The sequence below is a fragment of the Myotis davidii genome, unplaced genomic scaffold (assembly GCF_000327345.1).
Source record: "Myotis davidii unplaced genomic scaffold, ASM32734v1 scaffold1134, whole genome shotgun sequence".
NCBI lineage: Eukaryota > Metazoa > Chordata > Mammalia > Chiroptera > Vespertilionidae > Myotis > Myotis davidii.
In genome coordinates this window covers 952,951-973,311 of record NW_006286229.1, presented here as the reverse complement: position 1 = coordinate 973,311, position 20,361 = coordinate 952,951, and the positions used below count along the sequence as shown (strand labels likewise).

The window sequence follows — 20,361 nt, the reverse complement described above, 5'->3', positions numbered from 1 at the left end:
AGGGCGTGGTTCGCTTAACCCTTCACAGGCCTGAAGCCCGGAAGGGAAACAGTAGTCACAAGAAAGTCACAAGAAAGTAGGAAAGAGATCTGGCTGGCCTTAGCTGGGCAGCTCAAGTAGAGTTCTTGTGCCATTGTCCCAAAAATTTGGAAATGAGAATAGGAGTGGAATTTATAGCTAAGGATAAGCTTTCCAAAGTCAGGAATTTGTCAAGGAGAAAGGTAGGCTTGGGTATCTTCCTAACGAAGACTCAGTACCTCCCTCAAACCTACCCTTCCTTATTACTGAGTCAGGCGTTGTCAATGACATTACTTTAAGGACTAAGAAGACAAAACACCCCAATTCCTCTCCACCCCCTCCCCCTCATGACTCAGGCCCCATGATACAGATCTAAAAACTAAAGTTAGTAATAATGTCTGACATTTGTAAAGACATCCGTTTCATTAACTCCCACCTGTATCATCATATTGAATTACACCACCCTGTGAAGTAGGCAGTGCAGATATTCCATTAAAAAAGAAAATTAGAGGCAAACATTGAAGCTCAGAGAGATTACACAGTGTGCCCATCCTTCCACAGGCAGTATGTGGCAGAACCACAAACAGAATGCTGACCCTAAGCTGGCCAGAGGTCCAGCCCAAGTCCTGGCATTTCTAATTTTAATCCTTCTGTGCTAGGATACTGAGTAAGACCTTGAGATAATGTTTCCTGGGCACTAGCCCAGCTGGAAATAACCTGTCTTCAACAGTAAGCAGCTTATAAAATTTTGCTTTCCAGGGTACCCCCTCACCCACCCAGGGAAAATCCTGAACAGCAGGCTCCCACCATGCTCCCTCCCAGGCATGCACAAATACACTTAGCTGAAGGCAGACTTGATTTTCCAACTTGCAGTCACAGCTGCGTGGTTCAAGGTCCAAACATTATTGCTTTGCAGAAGCATTCTGCAGAAGCCTGGCCCATCAGCAGTCCATTATCAACCTGCCCTTTCATAATTTATTGATTTACTATATATACTAGTATGGGGGGGGGGGTGGAAGGCAAGGGAGAGAGAGAAAAGGCTGAGTGGTAGAGACAAAGAACATAATCCCGAACACAGGTAGAACAGTATCAGTGTCAGAGACAGAAGTGACTACAGATTCCCTATTACAATGAAGGACACAGATGGACAGACCTAGAGTGAGAAATCTCTTTCCCAGGATCACACCACTGCAAACCTGGCAGAGGTGGGACCAGAACCCAGGTCTCCTGTTCTCCAGGCCAGGATCTGCAGCCACCTACAATTGGGGTTTATGTGTGTCCACCCGTTCACTCATTTATTGAGTGCCTACTATGTGCTCACAAGAGAAGCAACTTTAAAATGAGACGGCAACCTTAGGCTTAGAAACAATGGCATAAACATCACAAGCTAGGATTTTTCTGGGATCTAAGCTGAGTTCTCTGGACATGGAAATTTTGAGTGCTAAAACTAGGAACGTTCTAGGCCAGGGGTGGGCAAACTTTTTGACTCGAGGGCCACAATGGGTTCTTAAACTGGACCAGAGGGCCAGAACAAAAGCATGGATGGAGTGTTTGTGTGAACTAATATAAATTCAAAGTAAACATCATTACATAAAAGGGTACGGTCTTTTTTTGTTGTTGTTGTTGTATTCATTTCAAACGGGCCAGATCCGGCAGTGGGGGTGGGGTGGAGGGGGGGGATTGTGATCTCCTGTTTCTCAAACAAAACTGAAGCAACTGGAGCTTATTGGTCTTCTCCACTGACTCCAAAATCACCTTTCTCTTTCCCCCCATTAACAGTTCTAGTCTATCTCTGGCTGGGTGGCTGGCTGGTTGGAGCATCATCCTGATACACCAGGGTTCTGGGTTCAATACCATCAGGGCATGTAGAAGCAAGCAATGAATGCTTAAATAAGTGAAACAACAAACTGGTGTTTAAAAAAAAACTTTTTTTTGTCTGTGCAGGGGCATGAGGGAATTATTGGGGGTGATGGAAAGGCTCTATATCATGATTGTGAAAATGATTACACAACTGTCTCCATTAGTCAAAATTCAAAACTGGTGAATTTTATTGTATATAAATTATACTTCAGCCCTGGCTGGTGTGGCTCAGTTGACTGGACACCATTCCATGCACCAAAAGGTTGCTGGTTCCATTCCAGGCACACACTGGGTTGCATGTTTGATCCCCAGAAGGGGGTATGCAGGAGGAAACTGATTGATGTTCAGCTCTCACAGCGATATTTCTCCGTCTCCCTTTCCCTTCCTCTCTCTCTAAACATCAATTAAAAATAATTGTTTTAAATTATACTTCAATAAAGCTGACAAAAAAAGAAACTTCCAAAGTATTTAGTGCAGATTTCTGACAGAGTTTGGAAGCCAACAATCTGATTAAACTAATTCACATTTATTCATTCTCCCAGAGATACTCATTTTTGAAAAGATGTTATGCAATAAAAACACAGTTTTCAGATATGGTGAAGATATTTATTTGGTGGGCAAAGGATTTTCTTGACTCTCACAAATTATCTGGTGTCAATTAGTAACCTTGACCAAGTACTTAGTATGTGCCAGGCAACAAGGTAAGTGCTTTACATTCTTACTATTCAAAGTGAGGTCCACAGACCAGCAGCAGCTGAATCACTTGGGAGCTTATTAGAAATGCAGAATCTCGGGCCCCCATCGGGCTTACTGAGGCGAAGTCTGCATTTAAACAAGCTCCCCAGATGTTCCCTGTGCATTTTTAAAGTGTGAGAAGAACTGGTTTAAACACCTTATCTTTTTTTCTCTCCTCCCTGTAACCCTATGATGTTACATTCCTGGCAATTATGCTTTAAGTTTTTATTAATAGCCATTAATGATCATCTATGTCTCTTATTTACCTAGTATAGTTATAGAAGGCAAAGGAAAAAAGATGCCATTACTGTGCACTAATCTACATAAATTTACATAGTCTGCATCCTGTTTTCTTCCTTTCACATCTTTGAAAAATGGACAATGGGTTTCCATGTAATCTAAATAACTAAGAAAAGAGGAGACAGGTACAGAATTAATGCAAATGCTATAACAGATTCCAAGAGCAAAGAAAAAAGCCAAAACATAAAAAATAGAAGATTCAGATTCCTACTACAGAAGCTGGGCCTAGACGTAATTGGTTTTATTCCACACCCCTAATGCTCACTAGAGCCCTGCTCCCTCTCCCACCCTACACAAAGTTTTTGGCAGGCATTTCACAGTAGGATCCATGGGTCTGCCCCTCACCCCAGTGAAAATAAAACAAATACTTCATATCATTTTTAAAAATTTAAAGAACTAAAGCACAGAGAAGCTCCCTAGACCAGGAATAACCTATATATCTTTTTTTAATATAAAAATATATTTTATTGATTTTTTTACAGAGAGAAAGAGAGAAGGACAGAGAGTTAGAAACATCGATGAGAGAGAAACATCGATCAGCTGCCTCCTGCACACCTCCTACTGGGGATGTGCCTGCAACCAAGGTACATGCCCCCGACCAGAATAGAACCTGGGACCCCTCAGTCCACAGGCTGACGTTCTATCCACTGAGCCAAACCAATCAAGGCCCTATATATTGTTTTTTATGAGACAGCATAATAGTACAACCTGCTACTTCTGTAAGAATAGCCCTTAGAGATGTGGCATCTTGGGAAATCATTCAGCTCCGGGATGAAAATAGAGCAAGAGATACCCAAGATGGGCAGCAGTGGTTAAAAAAGAAAAGGGAAAATAGATGGCATGCAAATGGTCGCATTAAAAAGATGAAACTGAGGAGCTACTTACTCATGAACTGAAAACAGGAGATCCAAACAAGAGAAGTACATGTTCATTAAGAGAAACCACTATATAGTCTATAAAACTTTATTAAAATTGGAATTACTTACAAATTTGTACAATAAAAATGAAAAAATATATAATAAAACACTGACATTTTTTCTTACAGAAAAGAGTGAAAATGAGACCCATGGCAAAGAGCCATCCCTGATCATTTTGTCCCTTTCAAACATTTATGAATATTTATTTTAAATACAAATGAAAAATATTTTTAAGTAACACTAAGGCATTACTCACAGGCTAAAACTTACCCGGTGATTCATTACCCTTGCTATTTCACCATCATGGGAAACTGAGGCAACTGCAGGCTGTAACAGTTCTAATACATTATGAATTATCTATTATGTTAACATAATAAAAATGTTGTCCATATACTAGTAAAGTTCAGAGAATGTGATTTCATCATTTTCAAGTTATTGTCAAGAGTGTGAGGAGGAAGATGACACACATGGGTTGGGGCAAGGAACCCAAAGCCCCATATTTTGGGAGGCTGTGTGCCACTCCCATCCTCACTAAAGCTGTGTGCTGACATTCACGTGAATTTGCATTGTTATTCCCAGCAGGCTCTGGCTTCCATCACATAAGGCACTGAACACCCCTTCTGAAGGTAGTAACCATGTAGAATCCAACTCAACAGTAACTGAGTCCATAAGCTAAGTTAGCAAGAGACACCACCAGATTACAATTGCATAGGTTTCCCTAAAAAAGTAATTTCTGCTACATCAAAACAGACGCAAAAGGTTGGAAGTGCATTTACCTTGTAAAATAGCTATTTTTGTGTGTATTACTTAGTTTCTGCTCCTGTGTAACATGAAGGCATAATAAATCTGTCAAACTGTCCTCTCCTTGGTTCAGATACAATTCTTGGCATTTCAATATAGGTTATTATCTCATATGTCAGACCTGAGTTCAAAAAATACAAGGACATTTAATTTCCTTTCCTCCTACTTCAACGCTCACTCCTCAATTCAGAGAAAAGTTATGAGTACACAGCTAAGAACCATTTTTGCGCAAGCATCCATCTGAGCCCATCTTTTTTTTTTCTAGAACGAAAAAATTGAGGACAATTGCATAATCCAACGCCAAGCCTTTTATGGATATCAGGGCCTGGGGGGACTATCTGGCCTATTAGGGTCCTTTTATTAATCAAATCTCTATCATATATGCTCAGTGGGGATTGGATTGAAGGGAACATAGTCAATGAGAGGGCTAGGGCCTAGAGTGGGATGTATTAGCACAAAATGAAACATTGGAACTATAATGGAACTATTACCAGCAAAATATCCTTTGTACAAGACATAAATTCATGAATTTGGGGGGAGAAATAAACTAGTTTTGGCGAGATGAAGTGGCTGATAGAAATTTGTTGGGAGATATCAAAGCTGCTAAATGTTCCTTATTTTTGGTCATTGGTCTCATGAAAGTAATCTGAGTGGGAAAGTCAAGAGGAAATGTTTTAGGCCAGTCGGCTCTTATATTAATGAGAGACATGCTCTACACAACCTGGTCAGGCTGATGAGAGGCAATAGATTTTTGAATGCCGATGAGTCCCTGGGCCCTAGGGCCAATTTGTAGCTTGATATTTGCAGAGCAAAATGCTGACATGGCAGCAGACGTGGTTCCAATGTCCAGCTCACTTCATAGTTATCCCTTCAATCCTTCTTGATGAGATCAGTCTGAGAAATGAGACTATGCTGAAATTGCAAAAGTTGCAACTGCCAGAGAAAATTAAATGGGGGCTTCAAGTAGTGACTGAGCCACTACACTAAGTGGCCAGAGGGAGACAAGAGCAGCTTCTAAAGGTTTACTAAGTTCAACAATCTCCAGGCACATGGGAGCTCTGAAGCATCTGGGGCAGAGCCACACAGGCAGGCAGGGCAAGGACACGCAGCACACCAGAGGCACCGTCCTTCACTGAGAGCAGTTCTCATGCTGCAGGACCCACTGTCATCTCTGCTGCATACAGCTCCGTCTCCAACTACCAGACAGGAAGTAATAAGCGGAGTTTGATTTTACTCACCCTAAATTCAAACATAGTGAAAGTAACTGGTCTTGAGATGGAAACTTTATTCCACAAGTTTACTAAACATAAAGAGAGAGAAATCCTTCCCTAACTCACATTGCTTTCTCACTGAAATGAAGACATGAATCAGCAAGCCACCACCCTCCCTAAGTAGGTACTTGGAAGCAGGGGATCAACTACTTGTACAGCCAAATTACTTCTTCCAATCAACTCAGGTTCAAATAGCCTAGGCCTCAAATGAGGTCAAAAATAGTACATTCCCAAGGTCTTAGCAGTTCTTTGTAGAGGCATAAAATTTTACCATGTACATAACTCACAAAGGCATTAAGGTTTCCCAATATAGCGCTCCTTCAGTCTACAACTTTAACCAACAGCATCTGCCCCAAAACTGCTTATTTTTCACCTTCTATTATGTCTATTTGCTGCCAACTGAGGTACCTGTCACTTTAAGACAGTTTAAAGCTATGGGAAACACTGCTGGAAATAATCAACCAGCCACCTGGAGAGGAGTCTCAGAACTGACATTTTGAAAGTCAGTAATGGAGGCCAGGGCCTTATCTGCTAAATGGCTGGTCTGAAGGAGTCATGAAGACTTTTTAACAAATCATCTCTATGATCATGGTCATCCAGGAAGTCTATGCTGTGCTCTTACCATCGGTGTCTATCTTCCTGGCTAGAGTAATTATAGCTTCTTTCAAGGCATGAGGGTGAAGATTACAAAGACAAAACCAGCTAATGACAGAGACATAAAAATTCACTCCCTCATAAATGGCATTGCTGGTTTATAGCGGTACTTTCCAATGCAAAAGAATCTGAAACTAATGCCACTATAAGAAAAGGATGCATAAACCTCTGGTCAGAAATGAAACGGCAAGTAAGTATAATTCATGGAAAAATGTGTCTGGCCCTGGCTGGGTAGCTCAGTTGGTTAGAGTGTCACCCGAATACACCAAGGCTATGGGTTCAATGGCACATACAAGAATCAATCAATGAATGCGTAAATGAGTGTAACACGAATCGATGTTTCTCTCTTTCTAAAAACAATTTTTAAAAATGTATCTATGACTCATCTTTAAAAAAATCTGATCCTGATGGCTGAAGGAGCATCCCGAGTCATGAAGAGTAACTGAAGGTCTATTTTCTAGCAATGCAAACTATCGCAGCTACATAACTACATCTTGTATGTTGTATCAAGAAACTTCATAGTTTTAGGGCTTACAAAATTAGCAGAGCTCATGGGGGGAAAAATAGGTGGTAAGGAAAGACAGAAAGGAACAGGAAGAATGAGTAGACAAAGGAAGGAAAGAAAAAGGAGATAGTTTCCTGATTCCACAGCAACTCAAAGATATGTGACTCACTGACCCCCCAAAAATGGAGAACCTGTAAAAACCATTTAAATTCCCTAAATAAGATCGCTTCTCCTAAATAGCAGGAATAATGCTAAAAACCAAGGGGAAGAGAATATAAGAAATGAAAAAACTCTGAATTGTACATACTTCACAGGTAAGGGAATAGACCCTTTGTAAAAGGGCAAAGGGAGCGAGGAGGAATGAGAAGGGAAAAAATGCAAGTTTATTTTTAAGATGGAATTGAAAGCTGACTATAATAAAAAGCCCAACGGACCTCCCCTACAGAAGAGCCAATAGGCATGTTCCTAAAAGCAAGCAGGACTCAGAATATCATATGCATGAGAATCAATTCAAAGCTCAACACAACAGCTTCTGGGGCTTTAACGGATAATCCATATTAATAAATATGTAGGGGCCTACGAGGCTTGTCACACTGGAGCACTTGCTGGTTCTGGAACATGAATTTTAAGAAATTAAAATTACATATGTCCATTTAAAAAATAAGACAAACAAATAAAAATCCATTTTCCTCTTTAAACAAGGATTATTCTAAAGTCACTGGAATAAAAGTAGAAGTGAAACAGGCTTTCTCTCTGAAAAATATAACCCAGATAACAGTCTCACTTCTGAGTGCCAGTCACAGTGGGAAATGCCATGGCTGAATCAACTTCCGAAAGAGGAGCTAGAATGCTGTGCTCGCTGTGCTCATCCAGTCTCTCTGGAAACATAAAAGGTGAGCTGACTGCTTAACCAAGGGGAACATTCACCTGTTTACCCACTCTCATTCCCCAGGGATCCCACAGACACCACCAAGACCATTTCCAGAGGGAGGCCTACTCAGGCTTCTAATTTCAGTGGGAGAATCCTGCACCATCTCGCTCTGTCTCAACAAGCTGAGAAGCATAATGCACAACATACGCGACATGGACCACATCAAGAGACCAAGCCAGTCCACATAAAAATAACTGACTTCCACCTAAGTCAAAAAGTTGTTCTGCACGACAGTGGGATACCAAGAATCTGTGTCCTCCTCGGAGGATGTTTCTTCATAGGTTTCATCCTGGGCAATAATGCTCCCTAATCCATACTCCTGCTCATGGACAGAAACTTCATTTGGTGTGAGGTGAAAAGAACCTTCCACAAAATCAGCAAATCTGGAAAAGAGAAGATAATATTCATTAGGCACCTTCTGCCCTTTCTATTTTTATTTCAAAATAAGAATAAATTTAAACCCTTCACTACTCAAATTATACTGAGTCCAGACAGCATCCCTGTCCTTACTCTGGCAGTTAAGTAGACCAAAGCAAGAAACAAGGAGAAAAGGAAAGCTGGGGTCATAGGCCAACATCCCCTGCAACCTCATCCTGCTTAATAAGCACTAGCCTATCCTTTTTAGCTATGGAAGTGCCAAGGTTCCTTTAGTCACCTGTAATTCTGATAAGAGAGATTAAGGGTCATTACACATTCATTCATATTTATGGTCCTATAAACTTTATGCCATCAGGATTCCAAATTGAAGATTCACATACTCACTGGTATAGTTGCCCCCAAATAAAAAGGAAAAAAAAATCCCACCCCTCTCCCCTGCAAGCAAACAAACAAACAAACAGAAAACACCACTCAAAGAGTAATGCAATACTATCAGAGGGGACACTTGATATAGTGTTGGAATCTTCTCACGTCTATGCTAGAGTAGACAGTTCTGCTTAACATATGATGATATACATACCTTTTTCTCTTGACTACTAGATGAATAGGAAAATAAAGCCATAAATACAAAATCATTACCTAGAAGTACGATATGTTAAAACTCAAGGTCACAGTCACTATGACAGATGCTTGGCATATTTGGCCAAGAGTTTACCTCTTTGGAGACTGGATTCGAGAAATAGTCTTCCAAGCAGAGCAGTCTGGACTGTTACAATATTCTCGAAGCTCCTCTAACGCCTTTTGAGTTTCCACCTCTCCTTGTATTCGATACTCTTCTTCTGTCAGGAGACGAGGGGGGACAATCTTTTCTGTTGCCTTACACATCTTTCTGTGCTCATCAAAATAACACCATGAATCATTAATCAGTAATCTGCATGCACCCTTACCTCTAGCTCCCTTCAGTGGGCCAGGCATGCGGCAGAGAGCCTGACCTTCTTGATTTCAGAGAGGAAGGGAGAGGGACAGAGTGATAGAAACATCAATGATGAGAGAGAATCATTGATTGGCTGCCTCCTGCACGCCCCACACTGGGGACTGGACCTGCAACCCGGGTATGTGCCCGGACCGGGAATTGAACTGTGACCACGCTGGCTGGGCCAGATATCTTTAGTTATAATGTACTCTTGATATGTCAGACTATTAGTAACAAGTCAGAATAGTCAATTATTATTCACTAATGTGAGTAAATTCACTTATTTGCCAATAAATGATAGACAAAGTATTTATTTTCCAAAAACTGGGAAAATGACCAAAAATGATGATGTAAAATTGTGGTCCATTAACTTTGTTCCCCAAACTGAAGATATCACCCTTGACTATCTGTAATAGAACCACCACCGACAATCTGAGATTATTCCATATTCACTATGCAAGGTGATAACACACTATGAATTACATCTTAAGACTAGGACTCCCATTCCTGGCCAGTGTGGCTCAGTTGGTTGGGCATCGTCTGGTGCACTGAAAGGTTGATGGTCAGGGCACATGCCCAGCTTGTGGGCTCTATCCCCAGTAGGGGACATGCAGGAGGCAGCCGATCAATGTTTCTCTCTCTCCCTCTCCCTTCTTCTCTCTCTACAGAGGGGGGGAAATCAATTAAAAGAAAAAGACCAGGACTCCCAGCGCAATCTGAGAGCCAATGTGAAAGACTCTGAAACTATGTAACCTGAGGCATTTGATATAAAAGTAATATACTTTGCACCATCTAGTGGTAACATGAGCACATCACACTTTAGTGAATACTTTCATATAAAATAACTATAATAAAACTATAAAAATGCCTATAGTCTAAAGAAAGAGACTCAGAAAGGACAAAAATCAGAAGCAATAATACAATAAATTTTCATTAGCAAAGAGGCTCCCAGGTCAACACTTTTGAGTCCTTTTGCTGCAACTGTATCACACATTGTACATTTCAATAGTTACATTGCCTTTCAGTCACCTGTAGGTGATGTACAGCCACCGAATAGGATACTCCAGGTTCTTAGTACACAGAGCAATGATGATAATGGCAAAAGCAACCTGTGGTATCTGGATACCAGAATACATGAAACAGAGGCCCATCAGCTGCAAGGTCCAGGTCAGCAGGTTGATACTTCGTTCGTTCTCCAAGGGCCCATACTTGTAACAGACTGCAAAACTTATAAATCCAACTGTGAGGACATAACCTATGAGAAGAGTTAACAGAAGGCATTAGTAAAATAATGTGTGTGGGGAACAGCAGTAAGTGACTAGCATCGACTGAACTGGGAAAATGGACAAGATCATTACTCAATTATTCATATTTTTTTCTATCATTCAGATATATTTATCTTTTTAAGCTTCCATCCTTCTTTTTATCCCTAATTTATTTGCATTAAATTGAAGCATTGCTACACATTGAACAACTCTAGAATAGTCTGTTTAAAAAACACAATATATGGCCTAGCCAGTATGGCTCAGTGAATAGAGTGTCGGCCCGATGATTGAAGGGTCCCAGGTTTGATTCTGATCAAGGGCACACACTTCGGTTGCAGGCTGGATCCCTGGCCCTGGTCAGGGCATGTGGGGGAGGCAACCAATCCATGTGTCTCTCTCACATCGATGTTTCTCTATTTCTCCCCCTCCCACTCTCCCCCTTCTACTCTCCCTAAAAGTCAATGGAAAAATATCCTCGGGCCCTAGCTGGTTTGGCTCAATGGATAGAGCATCGGCCTGCAGACTGAAGGGTTCCAGGTTCGAATCGGGTCAAGGGCACATACCAGGGTTGCGGGCTCAATCCCCAGTGGGGGTCGTGCAGGAGGCAGCCAATCAATGATTTTCTCTTATCACTGATGTTTCTATCTCTCTCTCCCTCTCTGAAATCAATACAAAAATATATTAAATAAAAGAAAAAGAAAAAGATCCTTGGGTGAGGATTAACAACAAACCACTCAATATATGGAAATCCAGATTAATCACCTCTCAAAGGGTAGATTAAGAGTTACTATCTGTATAAAAAAAGGATTCCTGCTTTACAGATTAGATTCAATGAAGAGTTATTTTTTCAACTCCTCAAGTATATTAGAAATACAATTATGTTGACAAACAATCCAATTAAAAAATGGGCAAAGGACCTAAATAGACACTTCTCCGAAGAGGACATACAGATGGCCAATAGACATATGAAAACATGCTCAATATCACTAATGATCAGAGAGATGCAAATTAAAACTACAGTAAGGTATCACCTGCCAGAATGGCTACCATTAATAAATCAACAAACAACAAGTGCTGGTGAGGATGTAGAGAAAAGGGAACCCTGGTTCTCTGCTGGCTGGGAATGTACAATGGTAGCAGTTGCTATGGAAAAAAGTATGGTGTTTCCTCAAAAAATTAAAGAATTAACACATAATTCAGTAATTCTATTTCTGGATATACGATCCTAGTAGCAAGCTAACCTACTGGTCAGAGCATCTGCCCTCTGGTGGTCAGTGCATGTCATAGTGACTGGTCAAATGGTTGAATGAATGGTTGGACACTTAGCATATTAGATTTTTATTATATAGACTATGCATAATCCATGGACACAAATAATAGTGTGGTAAAGGCCTGTGGTGGGTTGGGGGCTGGGTGGAGGGTGGCAAAGGGAGGGTGATTGAGGGACATCTGTAATACTGTCAACAATAACAATAAATAAAACAAATACAATTGTATTAATAAAGTCAATTTACAGTTTTTCAGAAAGATGCCTGTCATATAAAGAAAGGTATACTTATCTACAACACAAATTAAAGTCTTCTTCTGAGCAGCATCATTTTAATTTAAGAGAAGGTAACAACTGTAAGAGGGGTTAGAAATAAGTGAAGAACTACAATTCTTAAAAGTTAATAAAATGGCATGGACTATTAAACTCCTAAAAGTTAATTTCATGACCAAATTAACTAAAATTGTTTATAAACCTATAAAAAGGAAAACAAAACCAGTAACACTTACTTAAAAGATACTGCCAGTAGCACCTCCAGATCTCTTGTAAATTTTTAAAAACTAGTTGAATGAGGTATAGCGAAAAGGACCAGCCTCCCACCAGGATGATATAAATGGGACTTTTCTAAAACAGAGTAGAAGTGAAAGCAAAAAGTTACAAAAGGTTTCCATACATAAAAGCAAAATGAGACTATGTTTAAAAAAACCTCAAACTACTGAAAAACACATCTCTGACAAAGATTTCCTATTTAAAGTGGTACAGTCTGCTAAGGACACTGGGAAAATGAGATGCTAAATAACTTAAAAGCCTGACTATGTAATTAGCAAATAGGAAGGAGACTTTAATCCCCCACTAAGCACAGAATTTTAAATAAAAAGGGAGTTTATATGTAATCAGGCTCCAAGTTTCATCATGGTAAGTACCTTTCTGAATCAAGGAAGGAGTAGGACATTGGCTTAGATATCAATGCAAATTTCAGTGCTGCTAAATTACCTAAGAAAACTATCTTTCAACTATCCAGGCTCATCTTAACCACATGAGAATTCTGCTACTTACCCTAGGTATAAACTTGGACAGCATGAAAATGATGATTAGCAGAGACGCCACAATTCCCACACCCATCCCAGTAGAATAGTAGAAGATTTGGCTTCTGCAAAGAGAAAATGTATTTCATGACTATGTGTGTATTCTTCATACAAGGCATTGTTCCAACTAGGACAACTATCCTAGTCAAAAGATAAAAAACAGATACAAGATTAGAACAGGTATTTGTCCAAAACTTGAAGTCAGAAAACTGAAGAAACTAGAATATAGTTGCTCCCAGATTATGAGGATTAGTATCAATGAGGTCCCCTCAAGTATATCCCCAAAATAAACCTCTATTAAGTCTCCTACTTTGATCCCCAGCATCTTTCCCAACCCAATCCTATATAATAAAAGCGTAATATGCAAATCGACCAAAGGGCAGAATGACTGGTCGCTATGATGCACACTGACCACCTGGTGGTCAGTGCGCTCCCACAGGGGGAGCACTCCTTAGCCAGATGGCTGGCTAGCCCAGCAACAGTGGTGGGAGCCTCTCCTGTCTCTGCTGCAGGCGGGCAGTAAGGAGCGAGGGGTCCCAGACTGCGCGAGGGATGTGTGCCTGCCAGCTTAGGGGGTTTAGGGATCATAGCTTATCAACACATACATAGCCCAGTAAAAATAAGGGCTTAATACATTCTTTCCAATGGTGGAGTGGTTGACTCATCATAAGATAGATCAAACTAATGGGAAGATTTCACTATTGCCAGTCTTATGTAATACAAGGAAAAAACAAAGATCATTACACATATATTAAAGTACTTTTAAAAATTATCCAAGCATATAATGGCCTAGCCATAAAGGTCCTGGAAAAGGAAATGGCAGCACTTGGAGTTTTTACAATAAAACTCAAGGACAGATCTGAGTCTCGTCATTCCGCACTCTAGCCTTGGAACTTACCTGCTCAACAAGTCTCCACAAAAAAATAACATAAGTCCAAGAAGGAAAACGAGAAAGAGTTTGGGGTCAAATCCTGAAATAAACAGAGACTTCTGTTTAATATGAGAAACAAACAGTTTAAGGCATTATAGTAGTCCCTCCTCATCTGCTGGGGTATATGTTCCAAGACCCCCAATGGAATCCTGAAACCATGGATGGTACTGAAGCATATATGTAATATACTGTATTTTCTTATACAAAAACAGCTATGATGAAGTTTAATTTATAAAATAGGCAAAGAGATTAACAACAACTAACAATTAGATTATAACAATATACTGTAATAAAAGTTTTGTGAATGTGGCCATTCATTTCAGGGTTCCCTGCTTGAAGTCTTAGTATAGGTCCAATGTTTTCTGGTGCAACAAACAGCCATCAATTGGAACACATTTTCTGTCCAGGTCTTCCACCCATAAATTTAATGCCTTTTTCATCTTAACTAAGCACTTATCATGCACTGTGGCTGTAACTTTTGCAGTTTGACTTGTGACAGCAAAACTAGCATGGATTTCTTTTCCTTCTTCACAATTTCATGGATAGAAGATTCATTCTTACTGTTTATCTTAGCAACCTCAGCATACAACATTCTTTTTCTTTCCTTATTAAGTCAATAACTTTCACCTTTTCACTTAAAGGAAGCACTTCACAGCTTCTCTTTGGCATATCCAAATTACTAGCATCACTCCTCTTGTGCTTTGGGGCCATTATTAAATAAACTAAGGGTTTCTTGAACACAACCATTGCAATATGGGGACAGTCAATCGTGACAATCAATCTGATAACCCAGATGGCTACTAAGTGGCCAACAGGAGGGTAGGGTATACAGCGTGGGTACACTGGACAAAGGGACAATTCATATCCAGATGGGATAGTACAAGATTTTATCCCGCTACCCAGAACAGCACACAATTTAGGTAACTGAAACCATGGATAAGAGGGAGTTATTGGGTAGAATAAAAGGCAACGCTGGCATTATTGGCCAGCTAATAAAATAAATACAAAGAGTCCACCTAAATAGCATTATAAATCCCACACAAAGCTGGGACACCCTTCCAAAGAGAAAGGGTAATTAGGTCTCTGTCTAACCTGTACTTTCCTGAAGATCTTGTTTTTATTTTGGCTACCTACACCAAGGCAAAAAGAAACCAAGCGTTGCTTTGGATAGAGCCAGGCATGGTGGCATCAGCACTTCATGCAATTGCCCACAAGAGGTCTCCACCACTCTGGTTTTCAAGCCTTAAGTCACTCAGGCTGGGACTTAACAGATTTGCCTAGCCCTAGAACTTTGGATGAGGGCCTTCTGTTTTCTCTAACTGGCTGTTCTTCTGGCCCAACAACACCATTTACTTCCCTTCGCTATACAACAACTGTGTTGGAAAAACCTACACTCAAACACAGTTCACTCAGGACCAGGGGGTCCAAGCAGAGGCCCCTTAGGGGCATGTAAGACCCTCCCACGCCTTCACATTCAAGAGCTGAGTTTAGGGGAGGTCCACAAGCGGAATAGGATAAAAAAAGATCAGTAAATGTAAAAGAAATACAAAAACCAATCAACCAACCAAGCAAGAACAACAACAAAAAACACAACAGGCCAATCCAAAGAACTGTGAAACCGTGGGGCAATTAGAGGGCACAAACTATTTTGTAGCAAAACCCAAGAACCTTTCCATTACTCACAACAATCCAGGACCCTGGGTGGTAACCAGGGAGAGACCAAAAGTCACAGAGAATTCAACAGGATAATGATCCACCTCCTCTGTGAAACTTTCTCAGACATTCAGAGAAGGGAGGGCTTCTCCCAGTTCCACTGAGTAAGCCTTAAGTTGCAATGATCTTCATATTTATCATTCCACAAATACTTTTTACTTATGAAGTACTAATATTCAGTTCTGAAGAAAGGCAGAACTGAAATCAATATATATATATTGATTTCAGAGAGGAAGGGAGAGGGGGAGAGAGAGAGAAACATCAATGATGAGACAGAATCCTTAATCGGCTGCCTCCTGCACACACCCTACTGGGGATTGAACCTGCAACCCGGGCATGTGCCCTTGACTGGAATCGAACCTGGGACTCTTTAGTCCACAGGCCGATGCTCTATCCCAGTGACGGCAAACCTATGACACGAGTGTCAGAGATGACACGTGAACTCATTTTTTTGGTTGATTTTTCTTTATTAAATGGCATTTAAATATATAAAATAAATATCAAAAATATAAATCTTTGTTTTACTATGGTAGCAAATATCAAAAAATTTCATTATGTGACACGGCACCAGAGTTAAGTTAGGGTTTTTCAAAACGCTGACAAGCCGAGCTCAAAAGGTTCGCCATCACTGCTCTATCCGCTCAGCCAAACTGGCTAGGGATCTTCAGTTTTTATTATTTAACCGTTCATGTCTTCAAATGTAGACCTGTACATTTCGGGACATCTACCTTTGTCTAGAAGTGCCCAGAAGGCAGAAATACATCTTTTACACTCTGAGAAATACTAGGAATATCAGGTCAGAGCCATTGGAAGAATTAAGAATGTGCATCTTGCCAAAACCGGTTTGGCTCAGTGGATGGAGCGTCGGCCTGCGGACTGAAAGGTCCCGGGTTCGATTCCGGTCAAGGGCATGTACCTGGGTTGCGGGCACATCCCCGCTGGGGGATGTGCAGGGGGCGGCTGATCGATGTTTCTCTCTCATCGATGTTTCTAACTCTCTGTCTCTCTCCCTTCCTCTCTGTAGGAAATCAATAAAATATATTTTAAAAAAAAAAGAATGTGCATCTTCACAATTCTAGGTAAGGAGGTACTTACAATGATCTAATGTGAAGTCTCAATTCTAGGCCTAAAGGGCTTTATGTGGGGTGGAGTTTCTCTAAACTGTTTGGAGCAGTAGTGAACTCAGGTTATAATCAGAACCAAAATGGAATTATCTTGGGCTGACTTCTCTTTCTCACTAATTATACCCTCCAAAGTTCAGTTCCTTCTCATTATAGAATTCATCATAAAAACACAGGTAAGACTTACTGCGGGTCACAGTGACACTGTACTTGGTGTCTTCCTCTATAATCTCAACTTTGAGGCAGGTTTTTGTGCTATACAGTCCCACATTAACATAGGTGTCATTCAATTTCTCTTTTAAAAAGGAGGAAAAAAAGTTCCAGATACTAAACTGCTCTAGCTCCTTCAGTTTCTCCTCATTCTCCACCTGGGTGACTCGTACCAGTTTGGAACTATTTACCCGAATCTGTAACACAAAATAGGAATGAATTTTTCACAAATAAAAATTTTAAATTAACACAAAACTTTAGAGTAAATATCTAAATCAGAAATGGCACTAGTTTTCCACAAGGCTTATGAAAAATATAGAGATGCATTGGCTAAAACATAATTGGACAAATATCATTGCACATGGTATAGAGAGGCAGCTGTTAGAATGTCTTGTTAACATGATCTGAATCTACTATTAGGCCTGAACATAGGGAGAAAAAAGACTTCCACAATACTGCTATTTATAAGAGATCATACAAAGCCAGGGTCTAGAATATTAAGAAAATTGCCAAGCATAAACAGCCCCAAAAAGGTTTCCCATAATGACAGGCTGAGAAATTCAACCCTTTGTCACAAATCACTGATTATGGGTACATGTTGGTTATAATTTGCCCCAGATGGAATATGATTTTTATATCAGACAATAAAAAAAAGAGAATTAAAAAAAGAAACCCACAAGCCCACCCTGATGTTTCTGATGTGAACAACAAATGCCCTTATTAGTAACTATGCTTATGAGAGTAGCACCATTTTCAAAAGGACTCATTTTGTTCAATCACTATTACAGCCAGACACTCTTGCCTTGCCAGGTGGTTTAATGGTGTTTTGAAATAAATGAGACCAAAGTCATTCATTCTATCAAGGGGAAACTTCAGTTCAGGAGGCTTATGAAACATCCTGTGTAGAATAAAAATAAGAGCAGCAAGACAAAAGAGTTTATTTACATCCTGAAAGACACAGGACAGTTTCCAGGCCAAAGAAGGCAGAAGGCCTTTAAAAAGAAAAGGTGGTGTGTGTGTGTGTGTGTGTGTGTGTAAAAAGAAAAGGGCAAGAGAAGAAAGAAGTTTCTTTGGGAAAATGAGGAAGTTTACCTCATGGTCAAGTATTATAAGCTACTTAAATGAGCAGAGAGAGGAACGTAAATAGGAAAAAAAGCTTATAGATGAAAACACAATTCAGGATAATCTCAACCCTGCCAAGGTTATTAATAACACTTTATAAATACTTGTGTGTGTTCCTAGTTGGTTTGGCTCAGTGGATAGAGCCTCAACCTGTGGACTGGAGGGTCCTCAGTTGGCTTCCAGTCAAGGGCACATGCCCGGATTGCGGGCTTGATCCTCAGAAGGGGGTGTGCAGGAGGCAGCTGATCAATGATTCTCTCTCGTCATTGATGTTTCTATTTCTCTCTCCCTCTCCCTTCCTCTCTGAAATCAACAAAAATATATTTTAAAAAATTAAATAAAAATTGTGTGCTTCAGATAGAGTGTCAAAGAACTCACTAATACAGACAAACATTCACAAAAGCTGCCCCTGCCAGGGGCCTCCAAATTATTACCTGTATCCGTGTCCATATATCATGCCACTTTGGGATAAGCACATTTTCATAACAGAATTGTTGCCTGGCAGTCATAGTATAAACTCGAGATTCCTGAAGCATGACCACATTAATTTCAACTTTATGCAAAGGAAGAAAATAAGAATTAAATGTAACAGAACAAGATAATAACTATTAACTCATTTCATAAAGATTTAAACTGACCACTTTCTTAAAGTTGAGGTTAAAATGTCAGTGACTGAGAAACAAGATAACTGAAATAAGAGAAGAAATAAGATAGTCTTATTTCTGTCTAATTTTATTTAGATATTACAAATAGTCATTAACCCAGAATAAGTAATAAGGAAAGCTACTACTTAGTGTTAAGACAGTATGCAATCTCATTTAACCCTCCAATCAAGGGCACGTGCCTGGGATGCAGGCTCAACCCCCAGGAGGCAGCCAATCAATGATTCTTTCTCATCATGGATGTTTCTATCTCTCTCTCCCTCTCTGAAACCAATAAAAAAATATATATTTTAAAAATCAATGGGGGGGAGGGAGGGAAGAATATCCTTGGATGAGGGTTAACAACAAAAAAAAAGATGAATTTGCCCAAAGCCAAATTAGCTTAATTGAGATTCACACCCAGGTCCTGTATCGTTAAAAAGGCAAAGCCAAAGTAACCTCATCTTGTGTTTTTTCTCTATCCCTTTCTCAGGTAGAATGAACAGAATTGGCAATGATTATCTATAATAATAAAAGCATAATATGCTAATTAGACTGGACAGCTGAACGACCTTCTGGAAGTCCTTCTGGACGAAGCCACAGTGCTGGGAGCCAAGGCAGAGGCAGTTAGGTGAGATGAGGCAGGCAGGCAAGCAGTTAGGGTGATCCGGGAAGCAGGCAAAGTGGTTAGGGGTGATCAGGCAGGCAGGCGAGCATTTAGGGGCAATGAGGCAGGCAGGCAGAGGTCAGTGGTTAGGAGCCAGAAGTCCCGGATTGCAAGAGGGGCATTTCCTGAGGAGTCCCAGATTGCAAGAAGGTGCAGGCTGGGCTGAAGGATCCCCTCTAGAGGCCCGGTGCACAGATTCATGCACTGGTGGGGTTCCTCAGCCTGGCCTGCACCCTCTTGCAATCCGGGACCCCTCAGGGGATGTCGGACTGCCAGTTTGGCCTGGCCTGTGGGGATTAGGCCAAAACCAGCAGTCTGGCTTCCCTTGAGGGATGTAGTAGTGCATTAAGTGGCATGTTGGGCACTGCACCAATCCCATTCATCCCAGCCCTACTGTACCAGGCGGCTCAGTAGCACTGCCATGGAGGCCAGAGGCAGGGCCAGCCATGAACCCTGCGTCTGGCACCCGTCAGCAGAGCAGCACTCCTGCTGTGGGAATGCACTGACCACCAGGGGGCAGCTCCTGCGTTGAGCATCTGCCCCCTGGTGGTCAGTGCACGTCATAGCAACCGGTTACGCAGTCAGTCAGTCAGTTGGTCGCTTAGGCTTTGATATATATAGATGGCTGTTCACCCCCAGCAATCATCTGCATCATCTCCACCAGTAACAGAAATAAAAAGGCATAAACACACTCCATCAGGTGTCCAGGAGAGAGTCACTTCTAGGCGTGGACCTGTGCCCTAGGCGGTTGCTCCTTTCCACAGAGCCCAGGTCAGGATACACAGAAAAGGGCTGCAGTCATGTTTAATGGGGAAAAAAATAGCCCCAGTTCAGTTTTTTTTGACACAAACAACCTTGCTCTTTTTAGTCTTCTAGAAGAAACTGAGCCCTGTACCTTTCACCATGATTGCCTTTCCTCTAATATTTTTCATCTGTGAATTCCAACTGCACCTATGGTTTGTCCTACAAATACCAACAAGCAAAATAAAGTTCTCA

General features: G+C 40.8%; 1 protein-coding gene across 1 annotated transcript in view; it reads right to left on the bottom strand.

Annotated features, from left to right (window-relative positions):
• Positions 1–4,719: 4,719 nt before the first annotated feature.
• The window catches only part of NEMP1 (nuclear envelope integral membrane protein 1), a 26,950-nt gene continuing 11,308 nt past the window's right edge, over positions 4,720–20,361 (bottom strand). Inside the window, exons 2-9 of the mRNA XM_006757355.2 lie at positions 18,492–18,610; positions 16,913–17,132; positions 13,859–13,931; positions 12,932–13,025; positions 12,385–12,499; positions 10,373–10,598; positions 9,086–9,259; positions 4,720–8,375 (exon numbers count right to left, since the gene is read on the bottom strand). Coding sequence (XP_006757418.1) covers positions 8,198–8,375; positions 9,086–9,259; positions 10,373–10,598; positions 12,385–12,499; positions 12,932–13,025; positions 13,859–13,931; positions 16,913–17,132; positions 18,492–18,610 — 1,199 coding nt within the window. The 3' untranslated portion in view covers positions 4,720–8,197. The remainder of the gene's footprint in view (positions 8,376–9,085; positions 9,260–10,372; positions 10,599–12,384; positions 12,500–12,931; positions 13,026–13,858; positions 13,932–16,912; positions 17,133–18,491; positions 18,611–20,361) is intronic.